Source organism: Leishmania donovani, chromosome 32, assembly GCF_000227135.1.
Source record: "Leishmania donovani BPK282A1 complete genome, chromosome 32".
Lineage (NCBI taxonomy): Eukaryota > Euglenozoa > Kinetoplastea > Trypanosomatida > Trypanosomatidae > Leishmania > Leishmania donovani.
This window is the reverse complement of record NC_018259.1, coordinates 178,310-196,766: the sequence shown is the minus strand read 5'-3', so window position 1 is coordinate 196,766 and position 18,457 is coordinate 178,310. Positions and strand designations below refer to the sequence as shown.

The window sequence follows — 18,457 nt, the reverse complement described above, 5'->3', positions numbered from 1 at the left end:
ACAGGGAAGGGGAAGAGACGCGAGAGTAACGAAGAAAAAAAGCAACTCCCCAAGTCCCCCGCGCGGTCCTTTATGATAAGCTCCGCTGAGTCCATCACCCCGTATCCTTCCTCTCCACTACGTGAAGGGAAGACAAGATAAGATGCACGGTAAGGGATCGCCCTATCACCGTGAAATCCGTACACCTTACCTCTTCACTGGAAAAATCCATCGATAAGACGGTCAATAGAACATAGGGCGAACCAGGAGCAGCTTCAACTCCACTTCATGTGAGCCCTTTTCAGATTTTACTTACCTCGGAGACCCCGCACACTCTGCCTGTGTGCCATGCCTCTCCCTCCGTCCCCTCAGGCCGCGGCATTCCTCAATGTGGTGCGGCGACTCTCCACATCGGAGTCTGCGGGGGCTCGACGGTGCAGCCCGGGGTGGCCCCCTCATGCTTCCGGCATCTGCGCCACATCAGCCCACCAGGTCCGATGCAGGAGATGCCGCACGTTCCCCACACATGCACTTTGGGGCTCATCACTGTGCATCTCTGCGCGCCCCTCTCCACCGTCGCCCGCGCCCTGCTCACCGCTCCATGCCTTGCTTGGGCGGGATACACCGTGCCAGCGGCCCTTCGCAGCGCGTGCGCGCGGGGCGCGCGTTTTCGGGGCCGGGGCCTGCCTCAGGGCAACGCTGCTGCCCGGGTGGCTCGCTGTCTCCATCTGGCAGTTCCGTTCATGTCACCAAGGGTCGATAGCTGCATACCCGTGCGAGAGCTGCCGAAGTGCTGCGACAGCGCTGCCGCCCGGCGTGTGCGCCTCCCACGCCCAGTGCGCAGGGCGTCCCCCCCCCGCGTGAGTGTGGGGAGTTGCAGTTGATTGCGGTGTCGCGCGCCGAAGAGTGCGCACCGCGCTTTGAGTGGGGGCGCTCATCACCACGGAATGCTTCAGTGTCCAGTGCCCCGCCCACATCAGAAGACGGGCTTCAGTCGGGCTCGTGTGGCACCCATGCCTGTGGAGGGCGTGAGGCAGGCAACGCCATCGGTAAAGGAGGCGTGGTGCAGTCCGGGTCTCCTGTTGAGCTCCACTTAGCGAGTCCAGTGCACTGACGAAGAAAAGAGGGCCTACGGCCGATCCTTGTGGGACTCCGCATGCACAAGCTGGCCACCGTCGATCTCTTGCAGAAGCGAGCACAGCCGAAACAATCGTCTGAGACCTCCATGGCCGAGCGAGGACGGCTTGGGTCTGCGTTGAACTTGAGTGCCATGATAGCGCTGCGAGCTAGCGAGTCGAATGCGCAAGTGGAGTCCGCAGGCATTGCTCCTGTCTTGGCACCTGGCTGGCATTGCAGTACTCTGTAAAGGTGCGAGTCTCCAGGGGGTGGGCAGTGGGGCGGTGAGCACGGAAGCCAGACCTTCATGGCTGGAGCATGTCTTCCACATGGGCGCGCAGTCATCGCGAGGTCATTCGCACGAGTAACTTGCACAGATTGCCGGTCGGTGTCCCAGGGGCGGTAGGACGCGGGATCATCACCACGCTTGTGCGGCCTCAGGAGAGGCGCAGCAATGAGCCTCACTTTCAGGCAGGATGAGCAGAAACATTCCCCCCCCCCCAAAAAAAAAAACGAAAAGACTGAAGGAAGAAGAGCGAGCATCCGAGAAAAAAAAACGAAGAGCGATAAAAACAAGCCACGCGGCAGTCACTACGATTCTCTTCCTTCGTGCGTTCCCCACCTCCCCGTCCGTCCCACCCTTGCCATCCTTCCGGCCCTGAGCACGTCCCTACTTGGCGGAAATACATAAAAGGGTAGGGACGTGGCGCATCCACACAAGGATGAGGCCCTCCACCATACACCTGGAGACGAACGGGCAGCTCCTCGGCAAGCCAAGGCAGGGAAAGAGGGAGGACATCGAAAGACAGGCGCGCATACTCGCCCTGATAGCAAAGCGAACGGTCATCGAAGTGTGGGGGAGGGGGGAAGGGGGGAAGGGTGAAGGGAAGTGTGAACGCGTACGCGTTTGCCTGTTTTTGCGTTCTGGCTGCTCTTTCCGGTACGCTTGGCTGTCTACTTCGCTCTCGCACAGAAGCGGCCAAACGCCAGCACGGAGCCGCCTGCCTGGGTGGAGATGACGGCGTTGTAGATACCATAGCCACCGAGCGCAACCAGCGAGCCACCAACAACGAAGACGAGAGAGCCGATGATGAGGTAGCTCAGGCCGCGCCTCTTGATGTAATTCATGATTACTAGCTGGCCCAAGGCGCTGCTGCATAGCCCAACAATGCAGAAGACGACGCTAAAGTCGACGACAAGGCTACCCGTGATGAGGAGATGCAGCGCAGACGAGAAGGCAATGAAGAAGGTGGCCATACCGCCCGTCGCCGATGCTTCTTGAGGCACTATACCCACCTCGTTCAGTACAAACCCCAGCACAAGGCCACCACCGATGCCAAGCATGGCCGCTGACCCACCTGCAAGCACCGCCACCATCGGGTAAGTCACCGAGTTTCGTTGAGTCCAGGTGAACGTCATCTGCGCCGGGTCAGACTCCGTCAGCTTGCGCAGCTTCTCGCGGTTGAAGTAGAACACGACGCTCAGAAAGGCCACGGGAACCAACACACACAGCCAATACAGGAAGCCGCCGCACACTGTGTACGTCCGGAAAATGTTGAACAGAAGCAGCACCAGGAAGCAGGCAATGTTCATAGAGAGCTCCTGCTGCAGGTACTGTGATTGCGGCGGGCGCTCGATAGGCGGTGGACTCTGCTCCGGCGTCGGCAAAACCGCGATGTCCTCGCACAACCCCTTCTTGGCACCGCCAGCCGTCTCGGTCAGCTCGCGGCTCTGGCTCTTGCCATTGCCGTCGTAGCTCTCCCGATGCGACGTTGCGTTCGCGTCGTTCGCCTCCACAGTCACATGCATCGGATCCGTGTCCTGCCGGTACTGCTTCTTCATCGTCTCCCAGCTGCGGTAGAGCACAACGGAGAGCAGCACAAGAAGAAGGATGAGGCGCAGCACATCAGGGCAGAGCTTACTCAGAATTCCGCCAATTAAGGTACCGATGAGACCGGGTGGCAGAAGCAGGCTCAGATACTGGTAATTAATCAGCGGACGATCCCAGCTAGAGTCGGGGTGCTTTTGCCGGATGATCAAGTACATGTTGAGCGTGCTCTGTCCGCAAATGGTGGACTGTGACATCCCCACAGCGGACTGCATGGGGATCTCCATTAGTCCGCAGAACATGGGCACCAGAATGCCGCCACCACCGACGCCAGCGAGCACTGCAATGGAGCAGACAACGAAAGCGCCCAGCATCGCAAGGATAGTGCGCGCTCCGAAGAGGGAGGTGAAGCTGCGCATCTTGCACTTCCCCGAGGTCGCGTCGCAGCGCATCGCGCCAGGGTAGCAGTCGTTGTCCGCGCGGCACGCAATACAAATCTTCCCCTCCTTGTCGCATGCAAAGTCGCCGCACTGCAAGCGCTGGGTGCTGAAGCCGCAGCTGGTTTCCGCGGCGGACGCGCTACTCATCAACAGCACCGCCATTAGTGCGAGGCCGATGGCGGTGCACAGCTTGAAGCCTCTACATCGCCGCATCATGGTCATCTGCGAGGAGAAACAAGGGGAGCAAGAGGAGCTGCGGAAAAAAAAACAGAAAAGAGATACACTCTGAATATGGAACGCTAGGCAGGCCAATGCACGTGCGTACGGCAACCAGAATTCGCTAAATAGATTAGCTGCAAAGAACGAAAAAGAAATGCGCGCGGCAAAGCATGAGAAGAGGTTAGAAACACGCTGAAATGAAGGGGAGAGAAAGGGAATGCGTGCTGTGAGGCAGGTGCGCCACCACAGCACCGATATTTACCGCTTACGGAGAGCGGCACGTGCGGTGGTGCTGCAACGGTTTAAATGGGAGGTCATTGAACACGAAAAAACACGACGCCGTGAACAGAGGAAGAGGCAAGGGAAAGCAAGAAGATCATGAGAAAGATGGAAAAGATATGAAGGTGTCGAAAATAGCGGTCATTCATTATCAACTGCCGCCACGACGAGAAATAATAACTGTCATTCGCTGCGAAGTATTCCAGCCTGCCTCGGCTTTCCAGTGCGCACACGCGAGCACGGGGATGGGCAAATAATATGCGGGGCTATGTCTCCTGTGCAACCGACAGGCGACGCTCAGAACTGCACTTCTCATCACAAAGAGAGGAGTGGGAGGCTGTCTTCAGGCACTCTGGTGCTGACTGGAGGGAGGAACGCACCACATCCAACATCCTTTCCCCTTCCCTTGCCGCTCCAGCTCATCAACAGAAGGCGCAGCTGAACGCGATGTGCTACAGCGCGGCTGGCAGCATGTCTCTTCGATTTTATTGGTTTTGCAGTTCGCCTGTCTCCACCACTAGCGCGAAAGATGTGAAAAAGAATCGAACCGCAAAGAGACTACCCCAGCACAAACCCATACCGAGAAAGATGTGGGGCAACAGGAACACACACAAACACCAAGGCCGTCAACGAACCGACAGTAGCACCCTGTAGCTATACGTCTTCTGCCTGTTTCGCGCCACCAAAGACAGCACAGGTTTCGCGCCCCATAAAAGCGGGCTCTTGCACCAGCCTGTCGTCGCACTCTTCAGCGACAAGACAGAGACGCATCCAGCTGTCCACATAACACACAAAAAAGGCCCAGCAAGAAACACGTAGCATGCTACAAATCTCTGGCTCACTAACTCTCGGTGCCGCGGTTACAGCAGCTTCCTGCGACCACGCTTCAGCGACAGGCGAATCTTGCGCCGGCGGCCAGCGTTGATCTTCCAGGAGCGCCCTGCAAATGACTGGAAAGAGCGGATCTGCGTAAACGGAGTACCGTCGGGGAAGTGAGGTGTTTCAGGGCCCTTCTTGATGCGTTGCAGGTCGAGTGACCACTGGTGGTCGAACCACGGCTTTCGGCGCTTCCACACAAGTGGCTTTCGGCGGCCACGCTGAGCAGGCTGACCGGTACCGCAGCTAATCTCCTGCAGCCGTTCGGGGTCGAGAAGTGGTGTGGGCATGGACTTGTTGTGGAGAGGCAGCATGAAGGTGAGCCTCACAGGGGTGGGTGGATGCTCCACAATATAGGAGCTCGTGTAGCTCGTCGCCTTGATGAGCGGGACCACGCATTTGGTGATACTGCGGACCAACATGGCGACGTGTCAGCGTAAATTCGCTACGCAGGATTCCGAGAGACAAAAATGGCGACCGCTGAATGCGGAAGAGGGGAGAGGGCAAGTGAGTGTGCCGCTCTTTCACTCACCTGGGGAAGCTCGTAGGTGCCAACTCTGCGCTAGCGCGCTTCTTGAGTGACTGCAAGGGACAACTAGCGCAGCCGCCAGGCGGGAAAAAATGGCGGTGAGAGGGTGCAGAATAGAAGAGGAGACGGAAGAGAGGTAGGGAAAGGCAGCAGCAACAGCCGTTAGGGGGTGAAGAAAAGAAGGCACCCAGACACAAGATCGAAGCGCTCGGTGAGCAATGGCGTCAAAGAGACACACGATCATCGCCCGCGGAGAAATGTCTTTTGCACGCATGGTGGCGCACTACGACGATCTGAGCAGTTGCCGACTACTCAGCATCTCCGTGTTGTCAGTGGCTTTCGTCTTTTGTTGTTGTTGTATAAGGAAGGCACTCCTGTGAATGGGCACGCTGCCACGCCCCGCGGCGGGGCGCCGCCTGATATCGTAACACATTCTTGCCCACAGTGTCAAGAAAGCAATCCACGAGATCATACACAGCGAGGCAAGGATGAATGATGGACGGCGATATTTGCAGGCGTGTCACAAGTTGTGCCTGCAGTTGCGAAAGCATGCGATGCAGCAACTTTTGCAGTGGCGCATATTGAAAGGAAGGCAGTGGGGGCACACGTGGCAGTCACACGCCATGCACACACGCGAGCACTGCGTACACACCACGGCGCCGCATTTGCACAGGACGTTGTGGTAGCAGTGGTGCATCAGCAGTGGTGGCATCGGCGCGCCAAGTGGGGCGACTGGCGGGGGACTAGAAAACATGGGCACGTCCGTTTCCGTGTATGTGGTGCCTTATCACACTTCTTTAGTAGTTCTTTGTGTGCGTGCGCGTGCCTACCTCTGCGTGTCTGCTGCCGAGCGAAGAGAGCGCGACGGGCACAAGTGCCGAGGCAAAGAGCAGTTCAAGCAGAGAAAAAAAAAGAAAAGAGAGTTACATTTGAAGTAATACTTTTGGAATTGTGTATGAGATCCGACCTCCGTGCCCCGGCTCGATTATGGCAATCCTTTCTTTGAGCACTTCACCCTTGGGACACCAGCGCGCTCGTCGGGCCGGCAAAGCGCCCAACACAGAAGCCCGGAAAAGAAGGACTAGGTGCAGAAAAAAAAAAGGACCGTAAAACAACACACAGTGAGACGATACGGCAGGAGGAAGAGAGAAGAAAAGAGAACGTAGGTGTCACTGGAGGGCGCAGAACAGATTACAGCTGTTGAAGATAGACTTCTGAACCTCGTTGACTTTTTTCCGTGTTTTCCTCTCAATGTACCTTTACTTTTTTTTTTCGCACAGTGAGCGCAGGCAGGAGACGTGGCCACCACAAAGGGAGGAGAGGCAGTGGGAGAGAAGAGAGTGAAGGAGAAGCATGAGGCTCTTGAGAACGTCTTCTTCGGAGTGCCGGGGACGCTTTCCCGCTGAATAGGGTCACCCACCTCTGGACGGGTAGAGGAGTGGATGAGTGGCGCAGAGTGCGTCTTTCTATTTACAAGAGTGTGCTGTTACTGTCACCACTAGCGACGAGCAGCCTTTTACTGTGAAGACAGTATGTTGACGAGTCGCGGCACGTACTGTCTTCCAATGCTTTGTTCTTGCTGTTGTTGCATCGCCTCCGTGAATCCGCCTTGAGGAAAACGTCAGTTTCGCTCACGTCTCCATCTCATTCGAGAAAGGTACAAACTAGGTAAAAAAAGAACGGAAGAATCATCCGGTGGCACGGGCCATTTGATAACTATGCATCATCGCTTTCTCATTTTCTTTGTTTCCTTTGTTGTTTTCCTCCTTTATCTTTGAAGGACAGTATTCTCTGGTATCTTCATCCATAGCACGCGCCTGCACAAGCGCACACACGCGAACGCACAAGCCCACCAAGACGCGCAATCGAGATGGAAACGAACAGAATGAACGGCGCACAAAACGTTTCAACTCGTCCGAGAACAAAGGGAAAGAAGAGAGATCACGCTAGATATAAAGAAGCACAGCGAAGGAGCTATAAAAGGAAAGGGCAAGACACGGCACAAAGGAAAGAAACGGACGAAGAAGCACTAAAAAGCAAACGAAGTCAGGGATTTGCCGCGAGTATCCAGTCGGGAAGAGGACAAAAGAGGCGGAAATCACGTTAGATTGTCTGTGCGCGAGCCCATCACTCTTCCTCCGCTTTTCCCTTCCCCTCACTACACACACGCAAAGAGAGAAAGAACGACAGTAGTCTTCCCGCTGACGCAAGTAGAACCGCCAATGGGAATTATGAACCAGCCGTGAAGCGAAATGCAGCACTGCCCTTCACCCCGGGTTCCTCCTCCAGCAAGTAGGTCCACACAACTTTACTCTCGCAGCCTCTCTCCACCATATCGAACCACCAACACCTCTGTTGGGGGAGCACCGCGAGCTACCGGAGCATCGCATGCCCATCGAGAGCGCAGAGAAGGGTCGAACATCAAAGCACGCAGGTGAAACCAGCGAAGGAGGGCAGAATAGTGTCACAGTGGAAAAAGGAGGAGGGGATAGCGTGAGGTAAACAGATGGGTAGTTGCGACGCATGCAGTGTCTAAATGCATGTAACGAGTAGTTCAGGCAAGGTCCATGCAGTATCGCACGCGTCCGCTCTTGCGACGCCCTAAAATACTATTCTTTCGGCTTGAGTGACTTTCCTCTCTTTTGTAAGATACACCGCTGGTAATTAGTAGCCAAGCTTAATGAGGTAATCCGCTATGCGCTTCACTGTAGTGTTGCAGTCCGCAGGGTTCACGGTGACCGTGTGAGCCGTGTTCTTCTCAAGATCCTGCTGAAGCGAGGAGGTGTCACCGGGGTTCCCATATACGGCAACGATGAATGCCTGCTTCGTCGTGTAAATGCACCCGCCGGCTGCACCTTTCTTGAAAAAGATGTACTTGCAGTCGCCGTCGGTGCCGCACTGGAGGCCGAAGAACTTGACACCGTAAATATTCACACCAGAGGACTGCACGAGCGAGAAGTCGGACAAGCACTTCTGGATGTGCTGCACCTCTTCCGGCTGCGGAACGTAGCTACCGCCATACGCCCAGTAGCTGCCATCAGCGGCTCCAATAATAGCAGCGCTGTGCATGTTGCCGCTGCCGATAAGGCTGTCATCAACGTATGCCTGCCACGACATGGTGCTAGCTTCTGAGATGAAAAAGGTGAATGAAGCGGTTTGGCTGTTTTCTCTTTATGCTTTGGAGACAACAGAATAGGGCTCTTCTGCTGCTATGCTACGCGGGAGAGAGGAAAGCATGGTTCGCAAGTACAAGAATGAGAAGCGAGGGAAAGTGAAAAGAGGGCGCGTAGAGGGGCATCGAGTTCGCAAAAGATCATGACGGTGTTCGACACCTCAAGGCTAAACAAAGGATGCGGTCCTCTTCATGCACTTTTGCATGTACACAAGGTTCGCTCTTTGTTTTTAACGGTGAGCACCACCGAAAGGCGTAAAGCCGTTGCGCGCATTGCCGGGGAGCGGCGAAGATAGGAAACGGTGCTGCTGCGTTTCATTTTGATCTTGTACGGAGGTAGATGGGTGATCCGTGAGGCAGAGCGTGAGGTAGATCATGTCTCCGCTGATACGGCTCTGCATCGCTCGTTGGGAAAATAAAAGAAAGCCAAAAGGCTGGCTCGCCCATAAAGAAAAATTCGGCTGGAAAGGCAAAAACATAAAAAAAGCCAATACTATCAGTGCCTAGCAAGCAAAGAAAACTGAGAGGGGCATCATAGCATTTATCCAGCTGCCCTCAGCAGAAAGAGCTCCCGAAGATTTCGAAACGCAATCGCTTCGCACAAGAAGTGAAAAGGCGCCGCGAAAGGCGGTGAAACACACGCTGCACACGAAAAGAGAGAGAGACTGGGACGAGTAGCGAGAGTGAACAATTAGCGCTAGAAGAGCCCGATTCGTCTTTCACCAAATGCGAGAAAGAGTTCATACGGCTGATTCATCTTTTTCTTTGTCGGCCCTTCTCAGCGCGATCGAGGAACGCAAAAAAACATACCTTAACAACTTCGCTCGAAAAGGGAGAACAAGGGGGAAGCAAATGCAAGAGCACGCCATGGGGAAAGCGTCCCACACGAGATGTATGCTTATGCATGATGCACCCACGATAGAGAAAACGAAAGCAGCTGAAGGTAAAACTGCTCTATAAATTTTGGCTTCACATGAAAGGCGGCACCATGAACGTCTGCAACGCAAGGTAACAGAATAGTGAGCATCGGGTGGAGACCTGAGCACAAGCACTACTCTGTATAGACTGGCATGATCAAGTATTTCACTGAAAGAAGTGTCACTGCCATGATAAAGGCCGTGCCACCCATGATTATCAGCAGAGAGCCGAGAACATGGCTTCTACCCCCGATCCATGATCGGGTCGCGAGTTGCACAAACTTATGCGATGCGTACGGCGCAGTCGGGTATTGCTCTGTGATCTCGAAGTAATAGTCACCGGCCGGCAAATCGACGTTGAGAATACGGTAATTTTTCGTCACATCAGACGTGAAAGCCGGATCGAGCCACACTATCAAATCCTCATCAATGCTGAGTGGGATCTTGTGCCCAGGCTCTTTGTAGTAGTAGCCCTCTCGCAGATATGGATCAGTGGCTGACTTGTTGCCGCCAGCACTCCACATCGGACCGTTGCCGGGAATCTCCCTCGGAGGATTGTATCTCTCTTTGACGTCACTTGGACGAGCAATGCCAGACTTCACACACTTGTTATTTGCCGCCAGACTCGTTCCGTTGGCCGTGAAGGCGCTGCCGTCGCAGATGAGTGTGCCGTCAGTCCTATACAGACTGATGCTGTCGTTGAACATAGCCCACGGGTAGGCACCACACGGGTTGTAGTAGCCGGAGACACTATCTCCAGTTGCCTCTCCAGGAAAGCGGAATGGGGCACACAACTTTGAAATTGCAGACGCTCTCCCGCTAAGCTGCGAGTAGTCCACGGAGGCAGTAAAGTAGCGGTAGTTTTGAAAGAATGGGCTGAGGCGATACTGCATGTAAACCGGAGCTGTTAGACTCTGATGCAAAGAGAACATAAGCCGGGTTTTGACACCAGAAGAGTACATGGTGCCATTGAATGGAAAATTAACGGCAAACTCACCAGCTGCTCCCATTGCAAACTTGTAGCTGTTGATATGATCGTAGCGAAAATCAAGCCGTGTCGTTAGATCCCCGCTCACAATTACGAGGACGCCGATCGGGATAGCAGCGACTGCCAGAATAAAAAAGACAACGGAAACAGACAGCGGCGAATGACGAGCATAGATGTGCGGCAGTTGCTGCTGCTCAATGCGGTTTTTCGAGTGTGGCTTAGGGGGTAGAGGCGCCATGATTTGGCCCTCGAGTAACAGCAGCAGAAAAAAGAAAGAATGAAGAGCGATGCGCAATAAAACAAGCGGAAAAACAGAGCAACAAAAAAAAAGGGCAGCAAAAGCTGTATGTCGAGCACAAACCCGATGTGGAGAGTAGTGCACTGGAGCCTGGGGAGAAAAAAGAGAGATGGAAGTGGAAAGGCGAAAAAGTTTAGTACATTTCAAAGTAAGATTGCGTGCATCCTACTTTTTTCGACTAGCAAGTGTTAGTCTCATCCTGCGAGTCCCGAGAACACAGCCAAAAAATGGCTTTTTTTCTTAACAGTCAGCCCCTCTGCTTACTGACCTCAACAGTGGCTCTAGGAAATTTTTTCCCAAAAACTTCATCTCATAGACTTGGTTTTTCTTTTTTTCATTTGTGCATCTCGACAAAACAGCAGAGAAGATTATTACAGTCACAAAACGGTAAGTGTCAAAAGGGAACTACTGAGCACTGCCTGCGAAAAACAAAGAACTAGATGCTGTTACTTTTCCAAATAGTTTACATCCGTGAAAATGCCACCAAAAACGGCGAGAGCTAAAGAGTTATTCTATGGTAAACAGTTTGTTCGCCCTCCACCCTGGGAACCACCACTCCACCCCGGAAGAAAGCTTCCTTGCTCAGCGTCAACTCGTCTGGCGCATGCGCTTTGCGTGGCTGCACTGTGCTGTCTGGGTAGCACTCAACAATTTTGTCCATGAATGCAACATAATCCGCCACCTCACGACTTCCAGCCCAGTTATCAGCTAATTCGAGCATCGAATGGGCAAAGCTGCCGAACTCAATCCCACTTTTGCCCTGTGAATCGTACTGATAGTCTTCCAGAATAAACTGCATCGTCGCCGGCAATAATGTCATCTGCTCAATTCCGAAAAGAGTGAAATACAGTTGCTGGTGAAATTGCTTGTAGGTATCTTCGGAAATAATGTCGCCGCTGGCACCACCAAGGCGGATCCACAGCACTTCAAAGCGCTGTAAAAGCTCAGAGGAGAGCAAAAGTCCGAGCTTCATTTTCTCCATCAAGGCATCTCCGAGCATAGAATCGAAAATGCGCTCCACGCGCATCCAGGCTTTCTTTTCGGCTTTGGCCTCCGAAAAGGCCTCCAATAAGTACGTAATTTTGTCTTGAGTAGAGGCACGAGCAGCAGACGTCTCGCAAACTAGACTCGAGTAAGGATGCCGCAGGCTTCCCAGCGAGCGGTGAGAAAAGCTCAGCGTTCGTGGACGTCCGATGAAAACAAGTTCTACAAGCTTTTCAACACCTAGCTTTCGCCCATCACGAAGCGTCTGCGTTTTTGAATTAGCAACCTTGGCAGGCATTAGGGCACGCAACCGCGAGATTGTGATAATGGGTCCTTTATAGACGCATTCGACATAAAGACATGCCGTTCGCTCACGAATAATAAAAAAAGAGAACGCATCCGTCACGAAGAGGTGAGACAGAGAAGTGTAGTTGGTCGAGAACTAGAGCACACACACTCGAGGCAGGCAGATGATCTCCGCAAAGGGTATACCAGCGCAAAAATACACACACAGCCGCGTCAATTGCAAGAGACAGTCATACGCCCGTTTGCCAGGGCTGATTATGTTGCCAACCACGGCTGCTGCTGGCAAAGCGGTCAATAAGAACTCAGCTTTTTCAGGCCGCCGAGCGCCAACGTACTACAGCAGCGTCATTGTCGTTGCTCAAGATTAAAGTCCGTTTTTTTTTTTTGAGTTTGTGTCTGTTCGCATGAAGGACAGTAGTAAATAGAAAAAAAAAGAAAAAGCATGTTTAGCGACAGAAAAGGGAACACCAAAATGCAGCGTTCAGAGCAATATCAAAGCGCTGAGAGTAAATCAAATAGAAAAACATGTAGCAAAGAGCGTTTCTGCAACGGAGGTGAAGCAAGTGCAGTTCAAAAGCATGGAGCAGTAGAGCTAGCAAGAGCACGACGAAAGGTATGAGTTGTTTGCCGTGTTGTCCTGGCTTAGCTGGGTGTCGTTTTCTGGCTCCGCAGCGCTTGCCAACGACACGGCACTTTTGGCGACTCTCAGGAAAGCTTCAGAGACAAACTCGCCTGTAGCTGCGGAAGTTTCAAAGTGCAGCAGACCGTTTTGCTGTGCGTACAAAGATGCCTCGTTGTGCTGGACTGCGCGAACGCTGTTCGCTTTCGCCACATCGATTTTATTTCCGATGAGCATTACTACGACATCGCTTCCTGCTAGCTGTCGTACGTCACTTAACCACTGCGGAACGCTTTCGTACGAGCCTCTATTGTTGACATCGTAGACAATGAGGCATCCCGTGGCACCACGATAATAGCTCCTCGTTACCGACTTGTACCGCTCCTGGCCAGCCGTGTCCCAAATCTGCAGCTTGATCTTTGCTCCGCCCAAGTCGATAATCTTCGCACCATACTCAATGCCGATGGTCTGCGTTTGCTCTTCAGAAAAAGTGTCCTCGATGAATCGGTGCAGCAGACACGACTTGCCGACGCCACTGTCTCCGATGACAATGAGTTTCATCAACTGCTGATACTTGTCTGCCATCCTTTCAGCAAATTTTCCCAGCATAAAGCCAACACAAACAGACACGTGCAGGTAGGTTTCCTGCCAGCTACGGCGGTGTAATGTGGGTAGCCAGTGGTACGAGAATATCTTTGAGTTTGAATTTTATCTACTGGCAGCATGGTGCATACAAGAAAAGGAAGTAAACAAAAAGGCGAGCGAAGAAAAAAGGTTGGTAGTCATGAGCCATTTGAAGCTCCAAAAAGCAGACGGCAGGGCAACAAGAGCATCTGTCCACCATGCCCATCGATTTCAGTGGTGAAAGCACGCTTTTAACTGTGAACAGTGGCTAGCAGCCCCGCTTCTGAAAATAAACTAGCAAAACGCTTTGTTTGCTTCTTTAGAACTGTGCTACAATCACCTGAAGCGATTCCCTGCAATGCCACATTCTCCTGCGGCCATGTCTTCGACGTGTCTGGTATTTTTTTCGCAGCAAGCGAATGAAAAAGTCTTTCTGTCCTCGTTTCGGGCTGACACTGCAACGCGCTAAAAGTCGTTTGCCATCTCTTCCGCTGCACACCACTTGGTACTTCTCCGCACCCGAACGACTACCCTGGCAGTCTTCCACCTCGCCAGGGCACGCACTGAAAAGCAATTGCAAACCTCTTTTGAGCAACCCTTCGCTTCCTTCGATTAGAAACATCGAAGCGATTATTCACGAAGAACAGTATACTCCGACACGACAGCCTCTTTCACAGATCCGCGCGCCTCTTGCACGCCCCGATGACGAGGGGAGATCTCGATGCGTGGTATCACAGATTCCAGTGCCCCACTCTCTCTGGTGAAGCCAGGCAGCCCCCCTCCCTCCCCCCTTGTCCGCTGCCAGCGCACCACTACCTCTGGTGGTGGCAGGGTCAAGCACCTACGACATGGGGAGGGCGCCAGTGCGATTAATCGCTGCTGATGTCGGCGGCCGGGCCCTGGATGGCGTTGCTTTAGGGTGACCGGTGACACCGAGCATATCTGCGCCATCCATATAATGCGCAAAGTGCCAGCGTGGCTGGAACGCACCTCACGCGCACCTGGCTGCCTGCTGGTGGGGTGGGGGCTCGGGCCACCCCACGGCGGGATGCACCAGGTGGCCACCAGCATGATTGGAGTGGCTGTGAGGCGACCTTCGGAGCGGTGGATGGGTGGAGCTCGAGGCAGAATGCGTGCTGTGATGGCTGAGTCGGCGCATTGCCGTAACGCGTGTCTACTGCATCGTGCCACGCGATGGGCCTGTGACAGGCCGGGTGGAGTGGCGTTGAGCTCATGCCCGATGACAGAATGGTCCCCTAAAAGTGATAAATGTGCGCGTTAACTAGCTGTACTTCCGCCTTGAGGGATCTCTGCCGCACGGCATGGCCAGATAAATGGTGTAATCGAATTTGAGTAGGAGGCCAACTACCCGGATTTCTGAATGGTGTGGTGTAATCTTGGTGACTCGGAAAGCTATCGAGAGCGCGCGCTCAATCTGCGCAAGGGGCTGAATGAATCGCCACATTGTGTCTCTACACGTCTCAATGGGGCCTCAGCATCGGGCGATAAGCTGTTTTGATTGGTTTGTCCAATGAGATACACTGAACTTTTTCAAGCATGCCAAAGCTACCGAAAGAAGGGAAGCAGATTGTCGAACTTCGGCTCTCTTCACTGATAATCTTGCATCACTTCCATTGAAATTTCAACATGTGTGCGTCGAAGAAAAAGATTAACGCAGCAGACGCTCTCGGTCAGAGTATGGAGGCATCTTGCAGCTTTTGTTTGTTCCTTGCGAGAAAATGCTTCTTTTACAATCTATTTCCTTTTAATTCACTCCTTTTCCCCCTCTGCGTCTTTCTTTTTCGTGGCTTTTTTTTTCGGCTACCCTTTTTCCAGCTTCTCTCAGGAAATGATTGCGTCAGGTGCCACTGCATCAGAAGGGGAAAATCCGCCTCGAGATGCACGTACTGTTTCATTTCATCCGGAGTCGACCTTTCATGAGCAGCACAATGCCGCATCGCAGCGAGTCTTTCACACAAGTGAGCCAGGCTGGGAATCCCGAGAAAGCAACTCGGGATATGCAGCTCAGGACGGCGGGGACACTGCCAACGAGGGTATCCGAAGAAGCTACTTCAAGCGCCTTTACAGATTTTACAGGAAGTACAATCCTCAAAAACTGTGCAATGTAGAGAAGCTGCTACGCGAGTGTCGAGGTGAGGAAGAGCAGCTTTTTGCAATCTTGGTGGGAAAATATGGTCCGGAGCCGGAGGAAGAGAGTTCCATGTTGAGTGGTGATTCAGTGTTCTCCAGCGCGGGTGATTCTGTTATGCACTACTCGGGAAAGCGATGCCAGTTTCCCAAAAAAGTGAAGCCAGAGGAGGGAAACACCGACTGTGAAACACCGTACTGGGCAGGAGCTTCCTCGCTGATAGGTGACCGTGATTTGCTTGGCCTTTTGCAGAATTTGGAGACCCCGAACGTTGAGCTGCAGAGGTGCTACATGGGTGTTTTTGCGGAGCATCCGACGGACTGCTGGAACGGAATGGCATACATTACACGAGCGGAGGGTATCGCTCCCGCTAATACGAAGTTTCTCGGACATACTTGGGTCGGAACGCTTGGCAGCGGTAAAGTCCTCGTTCACGAGGGCAAAAAGTTTCACCGCACGACACTTTACTGTACTGAGGAGTGTCAGAAGACGGGCAATCATGAACGATGGAGGCTCTCCGTCTACCGCGGCGAACTGAATTACTTGATTCTTCTGCGCACGGTGTGGGACCCGGTGGTTATCCCTGAACCCCTGCCCTTGAACCGATCAAATTTGTCAGAGCGCGAAGTGCACTCCTCTTTGGACGGATTTCCCACGCGGCTTTCTAGTATGAGCTCGGCCGATCCCGGGGGCAGCGGCAGTCGACAGCCGATTCAGCCGCCGCAACCACAGCAGCATTCCGTGACTCCTGCCCTTGTTCAATTTACAAAACTTCTTGAGGAGTTAGAATCACGTATTATAGAGCGCCTCGAAGGTCTGGAAAGACGAATGTCTCGCCTAGAAAGTATGTGAAAGTGGTGATCTACTGCTCAGCTGCTGTTATCTCCGTTTTTTCTTTCTGTGTAGAGAGACTCAACGATAATTCTTATTCACCTTTGTTGTTCATCTCTCTCCTTGCCTTGTGCTCGTCATGGAGCCGGAAAAAAAAAAAAAACATACTCTAAATGTCATGCACTTCTCTTTGTTTCTCAGGTGTGAGATTTTTCTTCATCTCATCTGCTTGACTGGGGGTTGTTGTAGGGCCGCAAGTAGCTCTTCCTTGAGTTTTGCAAGGTGCTCATCGTACCAAAAAAAAAAACACGGTGCGCTCCGACTCGGTTTCTGAAGCCGCTAATCATATTACTTCATCCTATGCATCATTATCTTCCTTGGCCAATATTCATACGTTCTAGAGTTTCAAAGCGCTGATACTTCAAGAAGGAGACTTTTGCATAATGTCTTCACTTTTTTGGTTCGATTTTTGCACACAACGATGAAGATTACAATCACGACAAAAATGGTAGGCTTTCCGGTGTTTGATAGCACGGCCGAGTACGACACAAATGATCAATTGTACGCTGTTGTCGATCAAATAAAAAGGCGCCATGGGTCAACCGTTTCACGGATCCAATTATGGAAGTCGAAAGTGGAACCGACAATGATTCTGCGTGATCATCTGCAACCGCTGTCCAACATTTTCGGCGGCGAGGAGCAAGGCAGTGAGTCTTCCGCGTACCACTGCATTTACTACGATTTCAGCCCTCGAGAAAGCAATTGCACCATTCTCAATGTAAATTAGCACTGGCCTCTGTGAATTGTATTTTTTCCACTCATCTTACTATTTGTCGATATCTACTGATCGATGGGGATGCGTTGCTCCCTGTGCAACTTGTCTCTCGTCGTGCATGTAGTTATTGCCTTTCCCTTGCTTAGCGTACATGACCCTTCTCGTAAGGTAAACTAAGACGAGGGCTCGAAAGAAAAAGGCTGGCGCTCTCAATCCACAGGGCCTTTGTGGAAACGATATTTTGTCCATTAGTGCCTCCCGCCTTTATCGCTGGATGTGCAGAAATGGTAACCGCTGTTTAGCCTTGCAACTTGCCAAAATTACTCTGCTTTTTCTCTCTTTGTTATGACCCTTAGCATGACTCCACCTGTCTCTCTTTACCCTCGTATTCGCTTGGTCCTGCAAAAAAGAGATGTCAAATCAGCTGCACTGTAGTTGCACATTGGCGTCCAGCGTGCAAGCCTGACGGTAGACCGATAAAACCACGAAGTTGCGGTGATATTACCGCCTCTAGTGTATGGGAGGCGATGGACAGGCCCTCGCGAACAAGCGTTCGCTGCTTCAGAAGTCAAGAGTTTATGTCACTGCTATCGACTTAGAATCAGGGCAGGCAAAGGAGAAAACATCGCAAAAGTCACGAACAGTGGAGCGATGGAGTCACTGCGCGCTCTCTCTACAACCGCTAGAGGCACCAGTAGTGTTTGATGGGGCTGGTGATATCTTCTCGAAGCAGAGCGTCATTAACTATCTGTTCGATCGTAAGGAGCGTAGTTACGGCGCGGTAGGAGACAAGGAAGACAAATTTTGCATAAAAAAGCTCGCAGATGTGAAAGAGATTGCGAATGAGGTAGGCAGCGATGGAAGCGTCTGTTGTCCTATTACAGATTATTCCACAGTCTCAGGCGTGCACTCCTTTGTCGGTTTCTGGGGATGCGGGCATGTTGTGTCTGCTTCAACACTGAACAAATCAAACGATCTAAAGTCACAGATCGACGTTGAGTGCCCTTTTTGCGGCCTTGAATCGTTTTACGTTCGCCTCATTTGCGAAGATGCAGAAGACGCGGAGAATCAACAGATGTTTTTGCGACATTACATCAAGAGGTTCCGAAAGCGCGTTCGGGATGATGATGCGGATTAAGTGGTGACGGCGAAAGGCGTGATACAGTATGTGCGACGAATCGCGCATTTCGCATGACCATGCTTTTGAGGTGCGCTCAGGTTGAACTCACGAATACACCAACACTAGCGTCAACAACAGCAAACAACGCTGCGGTGTGCGCTGCGCTGTGTTGCACTGATGCTATACGGGGACACATTTGTGTACATCTTTCTGCCCATAATGCGTGCACTCCACGTCCTGAGGAATAAATCCCGGCTCTTTTAGCCTATCGCGTGTACCTCTGATTTTAGCTTGTCTTCTGTCACTGTGAATCCATGGGCAATGCGGGCAAGCTTGCGAAATAGGCCATTCCGGGGGAGCCGCCGCCAACTGAATCGATCATGGACCTGACTACCGACCTCCAACACC

At 52.5% G+C, this 18,457-nt stretch overlaps 9 protein-coding genes across 9 annotated transcripts; 3 read left to right on the top strand and 6 right to left on the bottom strand.

Moving 5' to 3' along the window:
- Positions 1 to 2,049: 2,049 nt before the first annotated feature.
- On the bottom strand, positions 2,050 to 3,585 carry LDBPK_320570 (hypothetical protein, conserved; the record flags this gene model as incomplete). Its single annotated transcript, XM_003863427.1, has 1 exon — positions 2,050 to 3,585. One exon carries the CDS (start codon positions 3,583 to 3,585, stop codon positions 2,050 to 2,052), a length of 1,536 nt encoding a protein of 511 aa, XP_003863475.1.
- Positions 3,586 to 4,721: 1,136 nt separating this feature from the next.
- LDBPK_320560 (hypothetical protein, conserved) lies at positions 4,722 to 5,159 on the bottom strand (the record flags this gene model as incomplete). Its single annotated transcript, XM_003863426.1, has 1 exon — positions 4,722 to 5,159. One exon carries the CDS (start codon positions 5,157 to 5,159, stop codon positions 4,722 to 4,724), a length of 438 nt encoding a protein of 145 aa, XP_003863474.1.
- Positions 5,160 to 7,930: 2,771 nt separating this feature from the next.
- LDBPK_320550 (profilin, putative) lies at positions 7,931 to 8,383 on the bottom strand (the record flags this gene model as incomplete). The annotated part of the gene is made up of 1 exon (XM_003863425.1): positions 7,931 to 8,383. One exon carries the CDS (start codon positions 8,381 to 8,383, stop codon positions 7,931 to 7,933), a length of 453 nt encoding a protein of 150 aa, XP_003863473.1.
- Positions 8,384 to 9,489: 1,106 nt separating this feature from the next.
- On the bottom strand, positions 9,490 to 10,581 carry LDBPK_320540 (hypothetical protein, conserved; the record flags this gene model as incomplete). Its single annotated transcript, XM_003863424.1, has 1 exon — positions 9,490 to 10,581. One exon carries the CDS (start codon positions 10,579 to 10,581, stop codon positions 9,490 to 9,492), a length of 1,092 nt encoding a protein of 363 aa, XP_003863472.1.
- Positions 10,582 to 11,140: 559 nt separating this feature from the next.
- Positions 11,141 to 11,923, bottom strand: LDBPK_320530 (hypothetical protein, conserved; the record flags this gene model as incomplete). Its single annotated transcript, XM_003863423.1, has 1 exon — positions 11,141 to 11,923. The coding sequence occupies one exon, from the start codon at positions 11,921 to 11,923 to the stop codon at positions 11,141 to 11,143; it is 783 nt and encodes a 260-aa protein (XP_003863471.1).
- A 600-nt stretch (positions 11,924 to 12,523) lies between these two features.
- Positions 12,524 to 13,135, bottom strand: LDBPK_320520 (ras-related rab-4, putative; the record flags this gene model as incomplete). The annotated part of the gene is made up of 1 exon (XM_003863422.1): positions 12,524 to 13,135. One exon carries the CDS (start codon positions 13,133 to 13,135, stop codon positions 12,524 to 12,526), a length of 612 nt encoding a protein of 203 aa, XP_003863470.1.
- Positions 13,136 to 15,023: 1,888 nt separating this feature from the next.
- Positions 15,024 to 16,175, top strand: LDBPK_320510 (hypothetical protein, conserved; the record flags this gene model as incomplete). Its single annotated transcript, XM_003863421.1, has 1 exon — positions 15,024 to 16,175. One exon carries the CDS (start codon positions 15,024 to 15,026, stop codon positions 16,173 to 16,175), a length of 1,152 nt encoding a protein of 383 aa, XP_003863469.1.
- A 460-nt stretch (positions 16,176 to 16,635) lies between these two features.
- LDBPK_320500 (hypothetical protein, conserved) lies at positions 16,636 to 16,941 on the top strand (the record flags this gene model as incomplete). The annotated part of the gene is made up of 1 exon (XM_003863420.1): positions 16,636 to 16,941. The coding sequence occupies one exon, from the start codon at positions 16,636 to 16,638 to the stop codon at positions 16,939 to 16,941; it is 306 nt and encodes a 101-aa protein (XP_003863468.1).
- Positions 16,942 to 17,446: 505 nt separating this feature from the next.
- LDBPK_320490 (hypothetical protein, conserved) lies at positions 17,447 to 18,067 on the top strand (the record flags this gene model as incomplete). Its single annotated transcript, XM_003863419.1, has 1 exon — positions 17,447 to 18,067. The coding sequence occupies one exon, from the start codon at positions 17,447 to 17,449 to the stop codon at positions 18,065 to 18,067; it is 621 nt and encodes a 206-aa protein (XP_003863467.1).
- Between the last annotated feature and the right edge of the window lie 390 nt (positions 18,068 to 18,457).